At 41.1% G+C, this 14,552-nt stretch overlaps 1 protein-coding gene across 1 annotated transcript in view; it reads left to right on the forward strand.

Annotated features, from left to right (window-relative positions):
• DHRS12 (dehydrogenase/reductase 12) overlaps nt 1-14,552 on the forward strand; it is a 38,430-nt gene that overhangs the window by 10,993 nt on the left and 12,885 nt on the right. Inside the window, 3 exon segments of the mRNA XM_026864591.1 lie at nt 686-767; nt 2,152-2,191; nt 2,193-2,242. Of these exon segments, the coding sequence (XP_026720392.1) occupies nt 686-767; nt 2,152-2,191; nt 2,193-2,242 (172 nt within the window).

Raw genomic sequence — 14,552 nt, forward strand, 5'->3', positions numbered from 1 at the left:
TACTGTAGTCTACAGCAACATGATGGGTGGGTGTAGGGAAGGCAGTGCTGTGCTTCTATTGGAGGTCTGCAGGAAAGGACAAGAAGCAGCAGATAGATTATAAAAGGGAAAAATTTTTACTAGATAATAGGACCGTTTTTCTTCACTATAAGGGTGGTCAAACACTGGAGCAGGGTGCTCAGAGGCTGGTTTCCTGGACAACCTGATCTCTGTTACCTACCTTGAGACAACAATGGGACCAAGTGGCCTCCAGAAGTCCCTTCCAACCTGAATTATTCTCTAACACTGTGGCCTTCAGCACTGCTTTGGAAACTTGATTCCAGCTGAAGAGGAAAATGCTGTCTGAATTGTTTAAACAGAAAATTTTCAAGCTTTGCAACATTTTTCTAGTTCTCTTCTGTGCCTGACTATCTGTCATGTATATTTGTCTAAGTAGGGCTCTCTTTTAATGAATTTGGCATTAAAAAACTATGGCTCTGAAACAACTGAATCAAGTGATTATGCATGTTTTAAGGACTCGAAGTAGATTTCCCAGTTATGCATGTTAACCTAAGTGTTTCAGTTATGTTCTGAAAATACTATTTTTTCATACTGCTTGAATACCTTTTCACCTAGACAGGTTGTAACAGTGAACAGGGTCTCTTCACTGTCCCTGTTGGTTGTAACTTACTTTTTTTCCCTTTAGAATATCTTCTTGCATATTGTGGGTATATCTCATCCCAAGGAAATCTGGAAGTTTGCTGAAAAATTTAAAAATGAACATAAATGTTGGTGAGTTTGCATACTTAAATCATGTATCTGTCTTTGGAGTGTATAGCCTATGAATTTGTCCAACAAGTAATGTAGATTTCACGATTTGTCTCACAACTCTCTGCTTAATTTTCTCTAAATGCTTTTGCAGTAGTCTTCGTGGTCTGTTTGCTCTTGTCCATTCTTAGTTCATATACAGAGATATGCTACAAAAAAGAGAGAAAAGCAGTAATTTTTTAGCTGCATCTTTTGAGGTTCTTACCACACATTTTCTGTTTGACTTTCATTACTATATAGCCTCCTCCCTGTTAAAGTTAGTCCTTCTTAAAGATTAAAATTTTACAGAAAGTCTAGTTAGAGCAGTCTAAAACAGAGCCAGGCAGAGAACAAACAATTATCATGGCTGGTAAGGGGTTCAGTACACTTCCCCTTTATTTAGAAGTGAAAATTTGCTCGGGGGGCTGTACTAAAACTGAGGCACCTGAAGCAGTTGTTTTGGTGCTTATTAAATGAGGAAATTCTCATAGAAATGGGAAAATAGGTTTTTGAGGAGTGGCAGTGAATGAGATGGAAGGTATGTAGGGGCAGATCTCTTTTTGAGAAAAGCTTGAGGTTCCTCTGGAAGATAAGGCAGAGAAAGAAGTGTGTATGAGAATATGCTAGCTGCACACAGCTTTAAAGCTTCTGAGTGTTCATGATTTTACCTTACAGTGCATCCATGCTGTGTGGTGCAGCACTGTTTTAGCAATGTGTGAGTCAGGTGGGGTATCTGTGCAGGATTGCCTGGCAGAGGGAAAAGCTGAGGTCCTACAACCCGGGCACAGAGTCAGTATGAAGCACCTCTGCTGATAAACTCTGCTTTTCTTAGGGCTAATGAGGATGCAGCAATCTGCTGACCTAGCTTATCTGCCAAATTTGGAGATAATTCTTTTAATTTGCTGAGGGTGGGAGTTCCTGCGGGCCACTCCACTCTGTGTTGTGCAGCCTTCCATAGTGAATTTTCCCCTAATGGAGAATACATCATAGCGTGGATCGTGTGGGGTCAGTGTGGTCTCAGATGAGACTAACAAACTATACTGCATGTTTATGTTCTAATATCTGCTCTACAACTCGCATATTGCTTTCTGTGAGGAAAGAAAAACATGTTTAAAAACATGAAGTAAGGCACTAAGAGGACCGTTGGCTCTTAGCGTTATACATCTGTGGTGAGCCATTTCTCTGAAGATCCTTTCTTTTGTGCAAAACCTTCATGATCAGTGACAGAGTAGTGTGACTTGGAATAGCATGGTTTATTGAAAAAGTTTGTAGGTTTGTGTTGCAGTGTGAAAATAGCAAACCAGTATGGATGTATGTGTGGTTTTGTTTGTAGATATTTGTATAGATGTTTTGTGTTTACAGGAGTTGTCTTACAGAGCAACAATGCAGTATATATGGTGAATAACAGAGTTAACTGAAGATGGACTTGAAAAAAACTTTGCAACAACCACTTTGGGTCAGTATTAAAGGCTTAGTTCTGAGATATGCTTACTCTGGTTACAGAAGTGTGTTTTTACAGCTGGGTTCATGAGGTATGTATTTCTGCTCAAAGAGGGATCATAACATTGCTATGCCAGAGAAGAAGCAGGAAAGGAAAAGAAGAAATATTACAGTATATTTGTAATGTCATTTTTTTAATTTCTCCATTTTCTGTTCTTCTCATATCAGTGCCTTTATTTATCATAGCAGCAGTGGGCAAATGCAGATACAGTTTAATTAAATTGATTCTGAAATTTGCTAGGAAACTTTGTTCCAAGCAGGGCTGCTAATGATACTCTTTATAAGTGTGCTCCTGTGGCTTGGATAGAGCAGACATTTAAAAAGACATTCAAATGTTTCAGTAGGCTTGAACAGCCCTGTTTGATGTGACAGTAGGAAGACTGTGGCTTATATAGTGCCCTGGACACTCTCAAACAGATGCAACATCAGGTCAAGTGATTGAGCAGTACTGGTTAAATCTTAGGCACTCCACATATAAGGAGTGTATCCCATGAACTGTGTGCTGGAGGTATCAGAGGGACAAACTAAAGGAAGCAAATAAAGGGGAAAAGGGGAGATGTGGATGAGTAGGGAAGACAGTGAGAAAAGTGGAAAGTTCCCTCATAAAAGCCTTGGAAAAGATGTGAGCAAACAGCCAGCCAGCAGAGAGAAGAGCTGTCTGCTGCCACTGATATCTGTAGGGCTGAAAGCCACCCTTGCAAAGAGAGAGAGATGTGGTATTGCATCAACCAGCAGTCCCGACTGTCTTTTCCCTCTGCTTCCATTCAGTGTAGGTGGCTTTCTCAAGAGACTGTCCTTAATATATTCAGAACTGACACATTAAGGAGGAGCTGTGGTGCTTTGTTTCTGTGTTTTCCTCTTGTTCATCAGTATCTGGGATGAGGAAGGGAGAAGCTTAGGCTATAAAGATCAGGCATTTGTAGAACTCATATAGTCTGGAAACCACTCTTGGGTTTTATTTTTAGTCTTTTTCCTGTGTTACTACTATTTACTTTTGAAAACTAACATCTGAGGTATAAAATACTTGTGCTTAGCTGATATGGTGCATACAACTTGTAGTCAGACTTCCAGAAAAAACATTAAATTGACAGTTAATTCAAGTATAAAGGCACAGATTCATTTTCCTCAGATTAATCTTCTGCTAACATTCTCCTGTTTCTCATGGTCAAAATACAGAAGGAATTTTATTTTGCCATCAAATTTCTTCTGGCTGTGAAAGTACAAGAGCTTCTACCTTAAGAAATTTATTCACCTTAAACTGGTTTAGCCCTCTTGTGGTCTTTCAGACAAAAATCCAGCAATGTGCAAAGGTGCAGTTCTTCCAGAGGGAAGCAGAGTGAAACAAATGCAACAGTCTGAACATGAAAGCATGTTTTGGTATAGTTTTAAATGTTGAGGAAATTAATTGCTTAGGAACTGTACGAGTGCATCACTTGAATTAGAATTTATCACACAAGTCTAAGCAGCAAGTTCTGCTTTCCTGGCTGTTAATCAGCACCATTAGAGAGATACAGCTGCACAGAGGAAGCTAAGTTACGACTGCAGTGAATTAGGAAAATGCCTGTATTATATCCTATGAATGTTACATATATATCTCCTTTATTAATTTTGTATCTCTTGCTGCATGACTGTATAAGAAGGTCAAAGAGGTGATTGAACATTTGAGCAGATCAGGAAAAACAGGTAAGTCATCCTCAGTTGTCCAACTTTGGCAGAGTTCAGACAAGGACTGGGTTGTTTGCTCAGACTGATTCTTTCTAAGCAACAATAAGGATTAAATTTTGAAGCTTTTAGAACAAAGTGGGACTTGGTTGAGCTAGAAGAGGCTGTCTGTGCAAGAGAAAGCTTCTGTGTTTGCAGGTCAGACACAATTGAAGGACCAATGCTATCAACAGTGCAGGTATTTTCCTTCAAAGCCAGAGATTGGGTCATAAATCATATCTACTGGAGTCATAGTAGGAGAAATCTGTATGGAGAAGTGTCTGTCAAAGTAGGTGATGAGAAGTCATTTCCCTAAGCACTAGGGTGTGTTTTACTTTGGGGAAGTTTTTTCTGTATCAGTAACTATCTGTGGTTATAGGTTTCCAGAGAAAAACTAACCCTAAATTAGTTGTGGCTGATACATAGGTTGGCTGTAAACTAGAATGTGGTCTGAGAGAACAAACTAAATTCACCCCTTTGCCTCTTTCCCCAGAAAAGCTAAAGCCTGAAGGGTGACATGGGCTCAGGGCCTCTGTTTTGAAAATCTGCAGTTGTCCCCCTGAGCAGCAGCATGGAGTCAATAACTTATTTCTGCAGAAATCAGGCAGTCATAAGGTAGAATTTTTTTATTTTTTTATTTTTTTTAACAGATCTTCACATGCAGAGTGTTCCTTCCATCTTTATTTCCTGATTTGTTTCTACCCTGGATCTTAGCTCTGGTCTAGTAAAGGAGTGTGTAGGTTGTAACTGTCTAAGAATGGAAGACTCTGAACTATTACATGCTTTAAATGCCAGGCAAAGTCTTTGAATTCTGTATCTGATACCTGATTAACATTTATATAAGCTATAGAATTGCTCATTTAGGTGTCTAAAATGCTGTGGAGCCTTTAGTTCCGGGCTAGGAGTATTTTCCTCTTGACTAACTTGTTAATCTGTTTTTGAGCATCATGGATGTTAAGAGTTCAGTTCTAATTGATCATCTGACTTGTGAAACATAGTTTATATCCTGATCCTTTCCTGGACATATATGGGCAAAACCGAATGCATAAGTCCTGTGGTAGGTAAGATGAATATGTAGAAGAACAGGAAGTAAACTACCCTTAAAGTGAAACACCACTGACTGGCTAATTGAGGACAGTTCACAAAGTAGGAGGTGCAGAGTCCTCTGTGGTATTGTCAGAATATACAGGTGGGTGAGAGTTATGAGAATACAAAATGTACATTGATAGTTCAGACTTTGTATGATTTGTCTAATACTCAAGTTCAAACTGTAAACTCCTTTGAGCAGGCAGCAGCAGCTATATCTGTGTGCTGGTGCCTAGCATCCTTAAAATGGGGCTCAGTCACAAATGCTGTGTAGCTTGTTGTGGTTCTGTTGTTGCTATCACATGGAATAAAATACCTTTTTTTTTCCCTGATAGATCCCTGAGAATTGTTGCTTTGATTGTTGGAGCTCAGTGAAGGTGTAGAGCGCAGAATAGCTGTGGAGCACTTACACTGTAATGTGGGAGCACTAGCCAGACACGAGTCTGAAATGGCACATTGTTGATTGAATCACACCTTCAGTATGAAATTGAGTGACTGACTGGCTTGGGGTAATGTGGGCAGATTTCCTGGGGAGCTGCCAATCCTGGTGGGCAGATTTTATTTGTGTTACCTTTAGCTTTTGTGTTGCCTTTTTCTCCTCCTGTGGGCTGGCCTTGTACTCAGGGTTGTACCCAGGAACTGGGCAGTGACAAGCAATCATTTCTGCTGACAAGACTTGCAGACTTCTGAGTCAACACTTTCTTTTTTTTCAAATTTTATTTTGCTTGTTTTAGTAAAAGTCCCAACAAAGACTATTCAAACTGGGAGTATTCGGTCATTTTGGAAAAAAATCTGTCAGCATTGGCAGGCAACAGCAGCATGTTCTTATTTAAGCACTAGACACTTAGTTGAAACAACCTTTGTTCCTCTATTTTATAGTCTGCCTCACTTTACTTTTACTCAACACATCTTCTTGCTTGACATGGAAAAATGGCATATATGTTACATTTTTATTGCTACTTACCAGCCAAGGGGATGCTAAAACACACTCAGAGATAAATGTGATGCTTCTAGTATGCATCTTTTCTTCAGTCTAAGTGCTCTCATGTTTTAATAATATAGCCATATACATTTACTCTCTGTGCAAGGAGGGGTAGGGCCAGAGGAAATAAGATGCTTTTCTACCACAGTAGCAGTATGCAATTTGCCTAACCTGTATAGATATTTGCCAGTCCCTTCCCCACACATAAACCATATCTGTCTGGTGTTTCACAGAAGCCAGTGTTGCCTGGTGGAGTGTGTTCTGAACTACTTGGAAGTCAGGCAACTTGGATACCAGCTGTCAGTCTGCCATAAGGTCGGTGCCTGATCTTTGCCATGACAACCTTACCGGTGAAAAGGAGACTATGGTACCGATTTTCTTTCTGAAGAGCTTTGAGACTTATGGATGAGAGGCACTATGTGAAAGGATGAGGTTGAGTATAATTGCAAATCAGCTAGCTGTACTGCAGCCTAGGTTCCCAGGACACAGACAAACCCTTATTGAGCTGAACTTTGTAATTCAAGGGAAATATAAACCTTTGTTTTGTCTTTCATGTTCATTAGCTCTTCCCATACACTCTCAGTTACTGCTAGTGTGGTGGAATTGGCCCTCAGAGACAGCACACTAAAATTTCATTCCTGATCCTGTACTCAGGGATGTCCCTTACTTGGAACTGTATAAATTGAAGGCTTGAAAAGATAACCAGGTCAAGGAAGAATGTTAGTTTGTTATTTGTTTTTGGTGTGATTTTTTTTTTTTTTTTAAGACTTGGACATAAGAAAGGCAAGCCAGTTTAGCTGATTTTACCAGATGAATGAGCCATTAAAATCTGTACAATAAAAGTTTGTTGTTTTTTTTCTGTTCCCACTTTTTTCACAGTTGAAATAACACTGCTCCTAATAATACTGCAAAGCTCAGGCAGATGGAAAACTTCACTGAATGTGGTGCTGGCTGCCTGCCCTTATCTGAATGTTAGCAGATTAAAAACCTCACCAACAATTTACCACTAATTGCCAAATAGAACATCAAGCAAAAACTATTCTAGAATCCACCAAGACACTTGGGTCTGCAATAATTGCATCAATTAATTTGATGTTGTAAAAAGGTAGTGGCTTTACAATATTACTTCTGCTGAAACCATAATTTTCTTCTTAAATCAATTTTAAAGTACAGGTTTTTGGGGTCACTGTAAAGCGGATAGAAGTATGTGTTCATGTACTATTATTATATGGGATATCCTGTTGAATTCCAAATCTGATAGATGAATCCTAAGGAGTCTTCCAGGTTTTTAGCAGGCTAAAGCTGAGTTATACCACCAGCATTTTGGAAATCTGCCTTCACAGTGTTTGTTTATATTTTCTGTGAGGGTTGTTCTATGTTTTGCTTAGTTTCATGTTCTAGTACAGAAAGATTTGTAGCTTTCTGTGAGAAAGACCAGTGTCTAATACACTGTTGACTTCTGTCCCTTGCATGGGGATAGTTTTCATCTTGGTTACGCTGTGACTGAGATGTTGAGATCCATGGTCAACTAACTGTTGCAAGAATGTGCAGAGCTACCTTCCCACAAGACCGAAGAATAGTGTTTTCAATAGAGTCCCCTCAGCTTCTACTTTGGGTTGTGAGACAAATAGCCCAATTTTATTTAGGAGCTTATCATAGAATCATTCAGGTTGGAAAAGACCCTTGGGATCATTGAGTCCAACCATCAGCCCTACTCTGCAAAGTTCTCCCCTACGCCATATCCCCCAACATCTCATCTAAACAACCCTTAAACACATCCAGGGATGGTGATTCCACCACCTCCCTGGGCAGCCTATTCCACTGTCTGACCACTCTTTCTGTAAAAAATATTTTCCTAATGTCCAGTCTAAACCTCCCCTGTTGGAGTTTAAAGCCGTTCTCCCTTGTTCTGTCACTAGTTACCTGTGAGAAGAGACCAGCACCAACCTCTCTACAATGTCCTTTCAGGTAGCTGTAGAGAGTGATGAGGTCTCCCCTCAGCCTTCTCTTCCTCAAACTGAACAGTCCCAGCTCCTTTAATAGGATTTATTCTCCAGGCCCTTCACCAGCTTCGTTGCCCTCCTTTGCGCTCGATCCAGCACCTCGATATCTCTCTCGTATTGAGGTGCCCAGAACTGGTCACAACACTCCAGGTGTGGCCTCACCAGTGCAGAGTTCAGGGGGACTGTCACCTCCCTACTTCTGCTGGTCACAGTATTTCTAATCCAAGCCAGGATGCCGTTGGCTTTCTTGGCCACCCGGGCACACTGCTGGCTTGTGTTCAGCTGCTTGTCAATGAGAACCCCCAGATCCTTTTCTTCCAGACAGCTCTCCAGCCACACCTCCCCAAGCCTGTAGCCATGCCCGGGGTTGTTGTGGCCCAAGTGCTGGACCTGGCACTTGGCCTTGTTGAAGCTCATCCCATTGACGTTGGCCCACTGATACAATCTATCCAAGTCTCTCTGTAGAGCTTCCCTGTCCTCATGCAGATTGACACTCCCACTTAACTTGGTGTCATCTGGGAATTTACTGATAATACTCTCTATGTCCTTATCAAGATCATCAGTAAAGATGTCGAACAGAAATAGTCCCAACACCGAGCCCTGAGGAACACCACTTGTGACCAAACCCCAGCTGGATTCAGCTCCATTGACCACCACTCTCTGGGCCATGGGCAGCCAGTTTTAATATGAGAAACCTATGGGGAACTGTGTCGAATGCTTTTCAAAAATCCAGGTAGACAATATCCACAGCTTTTCCCTTGTCCAATAGTCAGGTCATTTTGTCATAGAAGGAGATCAGGTTTATCAGGCGGGACCTGCCTTTCATCAACCCATGCTGACTAGACCTGATCCCCTGGTTGTCCATTATATGACTTTTAATGGCACCCGAGATGACCTGCTCCATGACCTTCCCTGGCACTGAGGTCAGACTGACAGGTCTATAGTTTCCTGTATCCTCCTTTCTGCTTTTCTTGTAGATGGGTGTCACATTTGCCACCCTCCAGTCCAATGGGACGTCCCCAGTTAGCCATGACTTCAGGTAAATCATGGACAGCAGCTTGGCGAGCACATCTGCCAACTCCCTCAGCACCCTTGGGTGTAACCCAACCGGTCCCACAGACTTGTGTGCATCCAAGTGGTGCAGCAGGTCTCTGACCACCTCCTCTTCAACTGTGCTGACCTCAATCTGCGTCCCCTCCCCATCTCCCAGCTCATGAGCTGGGTGTCCAGGGAACAGCCAGTTCCACTGCTAAAGACTGAGGCAAAGGAGGTGCTGAGCACCTCAGCCTTTTCCTCATCCTTAGTTACCATGTTTCTCTCTGCATCCAGTAAAGGAGGGAGATTTTCCCTAATCCTCCTTTTGCTGTTAACGAATTTATAGAAACATTTTTTGTTATCCTTAACAGCTGTAGCCAAGCTGAGTTCTAGCTGTGCCTTGGCTCTCCTAATGTTCTCCCTGCATAGCTTCACTGCATCTTTATAGTCTTTGTGAGAGACCTGGTCCCTCTTCCAAAGGCAATAGATTCCCCTTTTGTTCTTGAGATCCAGCCAAAGGTCCCTGTTTAGCCAGGCCGGTCTCCTTCCCTGCCTGCTTGTTTTCCGGCACACGGGAACAGCCTGCTCCTGTGCCTTTAGGATTTCTCTCTTGAAGTATGTCCAGCCTTCCTGGACTCCCATTTCTTCAAGGCAGCCTCCCAAGGGATTTTGTTAATCAGTCTCTTGAACAGGTCAAAGTTAGCCCTGCGGAAGTCTAAGGTGGCAGTTTTACTAACCCCTCTCTTTGTTTCTCCAAGGATCAAAAACTCAACCATCTCACGGTCACTGCACCCTAGATGGCCTCCAACCTTTACCTCCCCCACAAGCTCTTCCCTGTTCACAAGCAGCAGGTCCAGGAGGGCACCTTCCCTTGTCGGCTCACTCACCAGCTGGGTGAGGAAGTTATCCTCCACACATTCCGGGAACCTCCTGGATTGTTCCCTCTCTGCTGAAGCAGACAGGCTGATTTTTGCAGGTGTTTTTATTTTAAAAACAAAGTTAGCATAGTATTTGTTTATCGCCATAACAGCTCCTAATTTTCTACCCTTGTATGATTAAAGTTTTGCTCTGTGATTGTGAAACCGCTGAATTATTGCTCATCCAGGTTGACAGAGGAGTTCACTGTATGTAGTTAAAAATGGGAGTTATTAATTAGAGCATGATATCATATTACTCAACTAAGTTGAGAAGATTTTTGGATCAAGTGGAGCAATTACAAAACTGGCCATGAGGGAATGCATGGTGATTCAATTTTGTTTTTTGGGGAGGCAAGTAAACATGGAACTTGAGAAAACATTAATGCGATAAGCACTTGAGAGGGAGTGTATATGAACAAAGTGTGTTCTCATTAAGTGCCATGCTCATTGCTTTTACTGAAATTACCATGTGTAATGCACAGACTGACAACCCACACCGTCTAATCTACTATATGATAGAGTTGGTTGGATGGTGTGTAGTGGTGGAGCTGCTTTATCCTTATAGGAAGATTTTAATTACATGGAATTATACATGATTTTCTATTATGTGAGCTCAGTTTCAAGATATAAAACTTACAGGAATTTTTCCAAAGAAAAGCAAATGTTGAGAGGATGTTTATCTTTAAAAGAAAATTGTGTGTCGATCCCAGGAGCCTCTTTAACTGGAGAGAACATGGCCAGCAAGTACTGTGTCAAACCTCATTACACTGAACAGGGCTGTAGTTTGTCCAGTAGGTTTCTCCAGTCAACTTTTCACCTCAGTAGAGTTCAGCAAGGGCAAGATGAAATCTTGTACGTGGGGGTGATAGACTGGATGGTTACTTGCCCTCTTCTGCATTCCTGCTGCTTCTGAGCAAAATCCTGAATTTGTCTTGCTGGACTCCGTTGTGGCACAGCAAATACTCCTTTTCAAAGGGAAGTGTTAGATACCATTTCACTGCAATTTTTTTTTTTTTTTTTCCTCACCATTACACCAGTGGGTTTCAAGGTTTCAGGCCATGTAGACAATATACCTTTCAGCTGCAGAAAAAAGTGATGTGTAAGAGTCTGGCCTGTCACACAGTCACAGATGAAGGTAGTACAGCTCTATGTCCAGCACTGCCTTGTAGGTGTATTCATAGCTCCCTGCCTCCTGGGTCTGAGATGAGTGTGTGAGAGAGGCTGCTGCTCAAGTTTCTGCCTGTGAGTAATTCCAAGTAGTCTGCTCTTTTCCACAGCCACTCAGACCTGTGCAAGACATGGGCCATAGTCCAGGAGAACTGTTAGACAAAAACATCCTGCTCCCAGTGCCATGTGTCCCAGAGGGCTCTCTGTTCCTCCTGTGTCAGGCATGCAACTGTTGGGGAACAGGCACTAGGAAACTGGTGGCCCCAAGGCTGAGCATCTCCGTTGACAATGTATCTGCTTGAGACAAGGACATGCTTCCTCCAGAATCCCACTGGAGTAGTGGCAGTTCTTGTTTTCTGGGAAAAAGGGTCTTCCTTTGCTTCTGGAAGAATCCTCTTAGGTCCTTTCAGAGGAGGGGCAGGATCACCATGATACCTTAATGCTTTCAGTGCAAGGCACATCACTGTTGATCACTGCCTTTCCCTCCATGCACCTTTGTGTTCTCTTGTGATCTCTTTAAGCAATTAAAATAAAAAGAAACCTCAAAAAAAATCTGTAAAGTTTGAACACAGGGATAATTAAACATTGATCGTATTTGATATGCTTTATCATTTTTAACTAAGGTCTGTGGAAGGAGGTTTCTCCTTTAACAGACAAAAATTTTTTTTGTGTCAAGGAAATGTACTAGAATGCTGAAGTGTTCATTTTGGAAAGGCAGCTGTCTAGTAGACCGTTGTTAGTAATAAATTATTGGCAAAAAGGTATGCCATTTGCATATTATCCTGATTTCCTTAAGTGCAGGGAGAGGGGACTGTAGTTTTTTCTATCAAATCAGTCTTGGTTTTCCTTGCAGATTTTTTTTTTTTACTAAAAAGAATAAGATTTTCCCTTTTTGTTTTATAATGTTAATACAATTCATGTTTTTATAAGGACTGTGGCAGGCAGTGCATTCATTTGTAGCTTCCCCTTTTAGTTAGAAATTAATTTCTGTATTATTGCATGCTGCAATACAGCTGTGCTTGGCAAATTACATGCCATGAGGTATATGGCTGTGCCAGGCCTCTACACTGGCTGCACTTAGCATTCTTCCTATTTGTTTGATCACAACTATCAAACTTTATGCCAGCCTTTATGTGGAGGTTTCAATTGATGATGATGTATTCCAGCCAACACTATACCTTATTAATAAGGCATATCTATTCTACTATTATTGGAATATATTTCTTGTCCAGGCTGTTTTGCCTGACAGACCAGCTCATGCAAATAAGAATGTATAATATTCAAGTATATTTGTTAAAGTACTAAGTAGTTTGTATTCAAACACTTAAAATGGGTAATAGTTGGTGAAATATTTTGTAGTGGGAGAAATGAAATGCTGCAGTCTTAATGCCTGATCCATTGCATCTGTGTGTGTTTTGAGATACTAGTGCTTACCATAGGAAACTGGGATTAAAACTAGTCTTTTTGTGTTGTGTCAAAGCAAATGAGCAAGTGGTTTTGGGGGGTAAAAGGATGGAATGCTTTGACTCTGTGGGATTTACTGAATTCTTAATAAACTTGAGGAAGAGAGGAGACTTTGGCTTTGCAGTTAGTTTGTGGTTTTAAATAAGTGCATAAACTTCTGACAAGTTGTAGTTGCTATAAGCAGGATTTTTGACATTGAACGTTTCTCTCATCCTGCTGGAAAACAACAAAACTTAGTTGTTAATAAGGCAATGTTAGTGCATTCATCTCTGCATCCCTTTGGAATTAACAAATCAACATGAAGCCCCTTAAATCTGTAATTTAATCTGTGGGACAGTAAAATCAAGCATTATCATAGCTGGTGCATTGCAGCTCTGCCTTTAGGAGACGCAGTTAATTTAACCAAGACATGATGTGACTTTGCATTTAAAGAATCCATAGCAAATCAAAATTTAATCCAGGCTCTCAGCTTGTACTGAAGTGATTTTTTTTTTTTTTACATCGTGGCAGTCTCCCATGACAATCAGCAGTAGTTCCTGTCCTAATGATGTCATCGTTCAGTCTCCCTGCCACTACCAGGGGAGATGTACGGACTCTTGTTATTCACTGGCAACTGCTTTTGCTTGCATTTTCTGCTGAAGGCAGGCTGCATTTACTCATCTGCTGTGCATTTGCTTTGTTTGATTTGCCAGGGTTTTAAATATATTGTGTGCATATGGATGTCCCTCTGATTATATAGAGAAAATGAAGACTGCTGTGACTGACGGGGGAACTGAACAGTTTGTTCACCAAGCATGTAACACGTTTGTTTTTGGTAGCATATTTATAAACATGCTGTATCTTAACTGGGTGATCTCACTGCCGCGTGGAAGAGAGGTTCTAAAGACACATGCTGAAGTCTTCATGTCTAGTGAAAAACATGGCCTTGGTAGCTCATGGAAAAAATATGTTTATCATTGACACAGAACTGTTGAACTAGAGCCATTTGTGAAAAGATGAGAGGAAAGTATACTCAGTGCAGAAACACTAGACTAAATGGGGCTAAAATAATTTTGAATTAAACAAATTTAAAATACAGTTTAAAGAGGAAAAACAGAAAATATCTCTGAAGAGATAAAAACAAACAAAAATCTCCGTGTTGCAGTTAAGCGGGTGAAACATCACTAGGTGTGTCTGAATCAAATACACTAGCAATTGAACAGTGTTTTGAATAACAAACTTTGCTGGTCATGGTAACAGCTGTAAGGGAATATATTTGTGCAGTGTGTACCAATCTATGCTAAATGGATGTGATAAAAGTGGGGAAGGACAGAGTTACATTTCCCCAAGTAATCTTATCTCAGCCTTGGGCATGCAACATTAATATTTTTCCCTGCAAGGTTTCTTTATCTTCTGTAATAGTCTTGCTGGGGGTTTAAGAGGCAGTTTTTGTGTGCAACATGAAAAGTGTCAGCGTACTCTGAGTGATTTCACAGTGAGAAGGCAAAAATGGATGAGTTTTAAGTGCGTGTGCAAGGGCCTAAGAAACATGAATGTGTTGAAGCACAATTTCCTTCTCTTGTTTGTGACCTGGCATAGATATGCCATACGTGGAGGGGAAATGCATTCTGGGTTTCTTCACTGGCATCACCTCACCCCCAGGGAAATCCATACCTGAGCCATTTTGCCTTCAGAGTCATAGCTGAATGTAGTGGGCAGTTTTCTCTGTACGTACAGTGCGTATAAGTCTATTGAATAACGGGTGTGCCTTTTGCTAAGTATGCAGCCATGTGGACCACTACAAGTTGAGTTGGCATATTGCAGATAAAGCAGCAAAATACCCCCCATCATTAAATTCAGATCAAGTTTCAGAAATAAAGAAACTTTGGGTTTTGAGTTGTTATAGAGGGTGGGGAGAGAAGAAAGCTGCTT

Source organism: Athene cunicularia (assembly GCF_003259725.1).
Source record: "Athene cunicularia isolate RWA chromosome 1 unlocalized genomic scaffold, athCun1 chr1_part1, whole genome shotgun sequence".
NCBI lineage: Eukaryota > Metazoa > Chordata > Aves > Strigiformes > Strigidae > Athene > Athene cunicularia.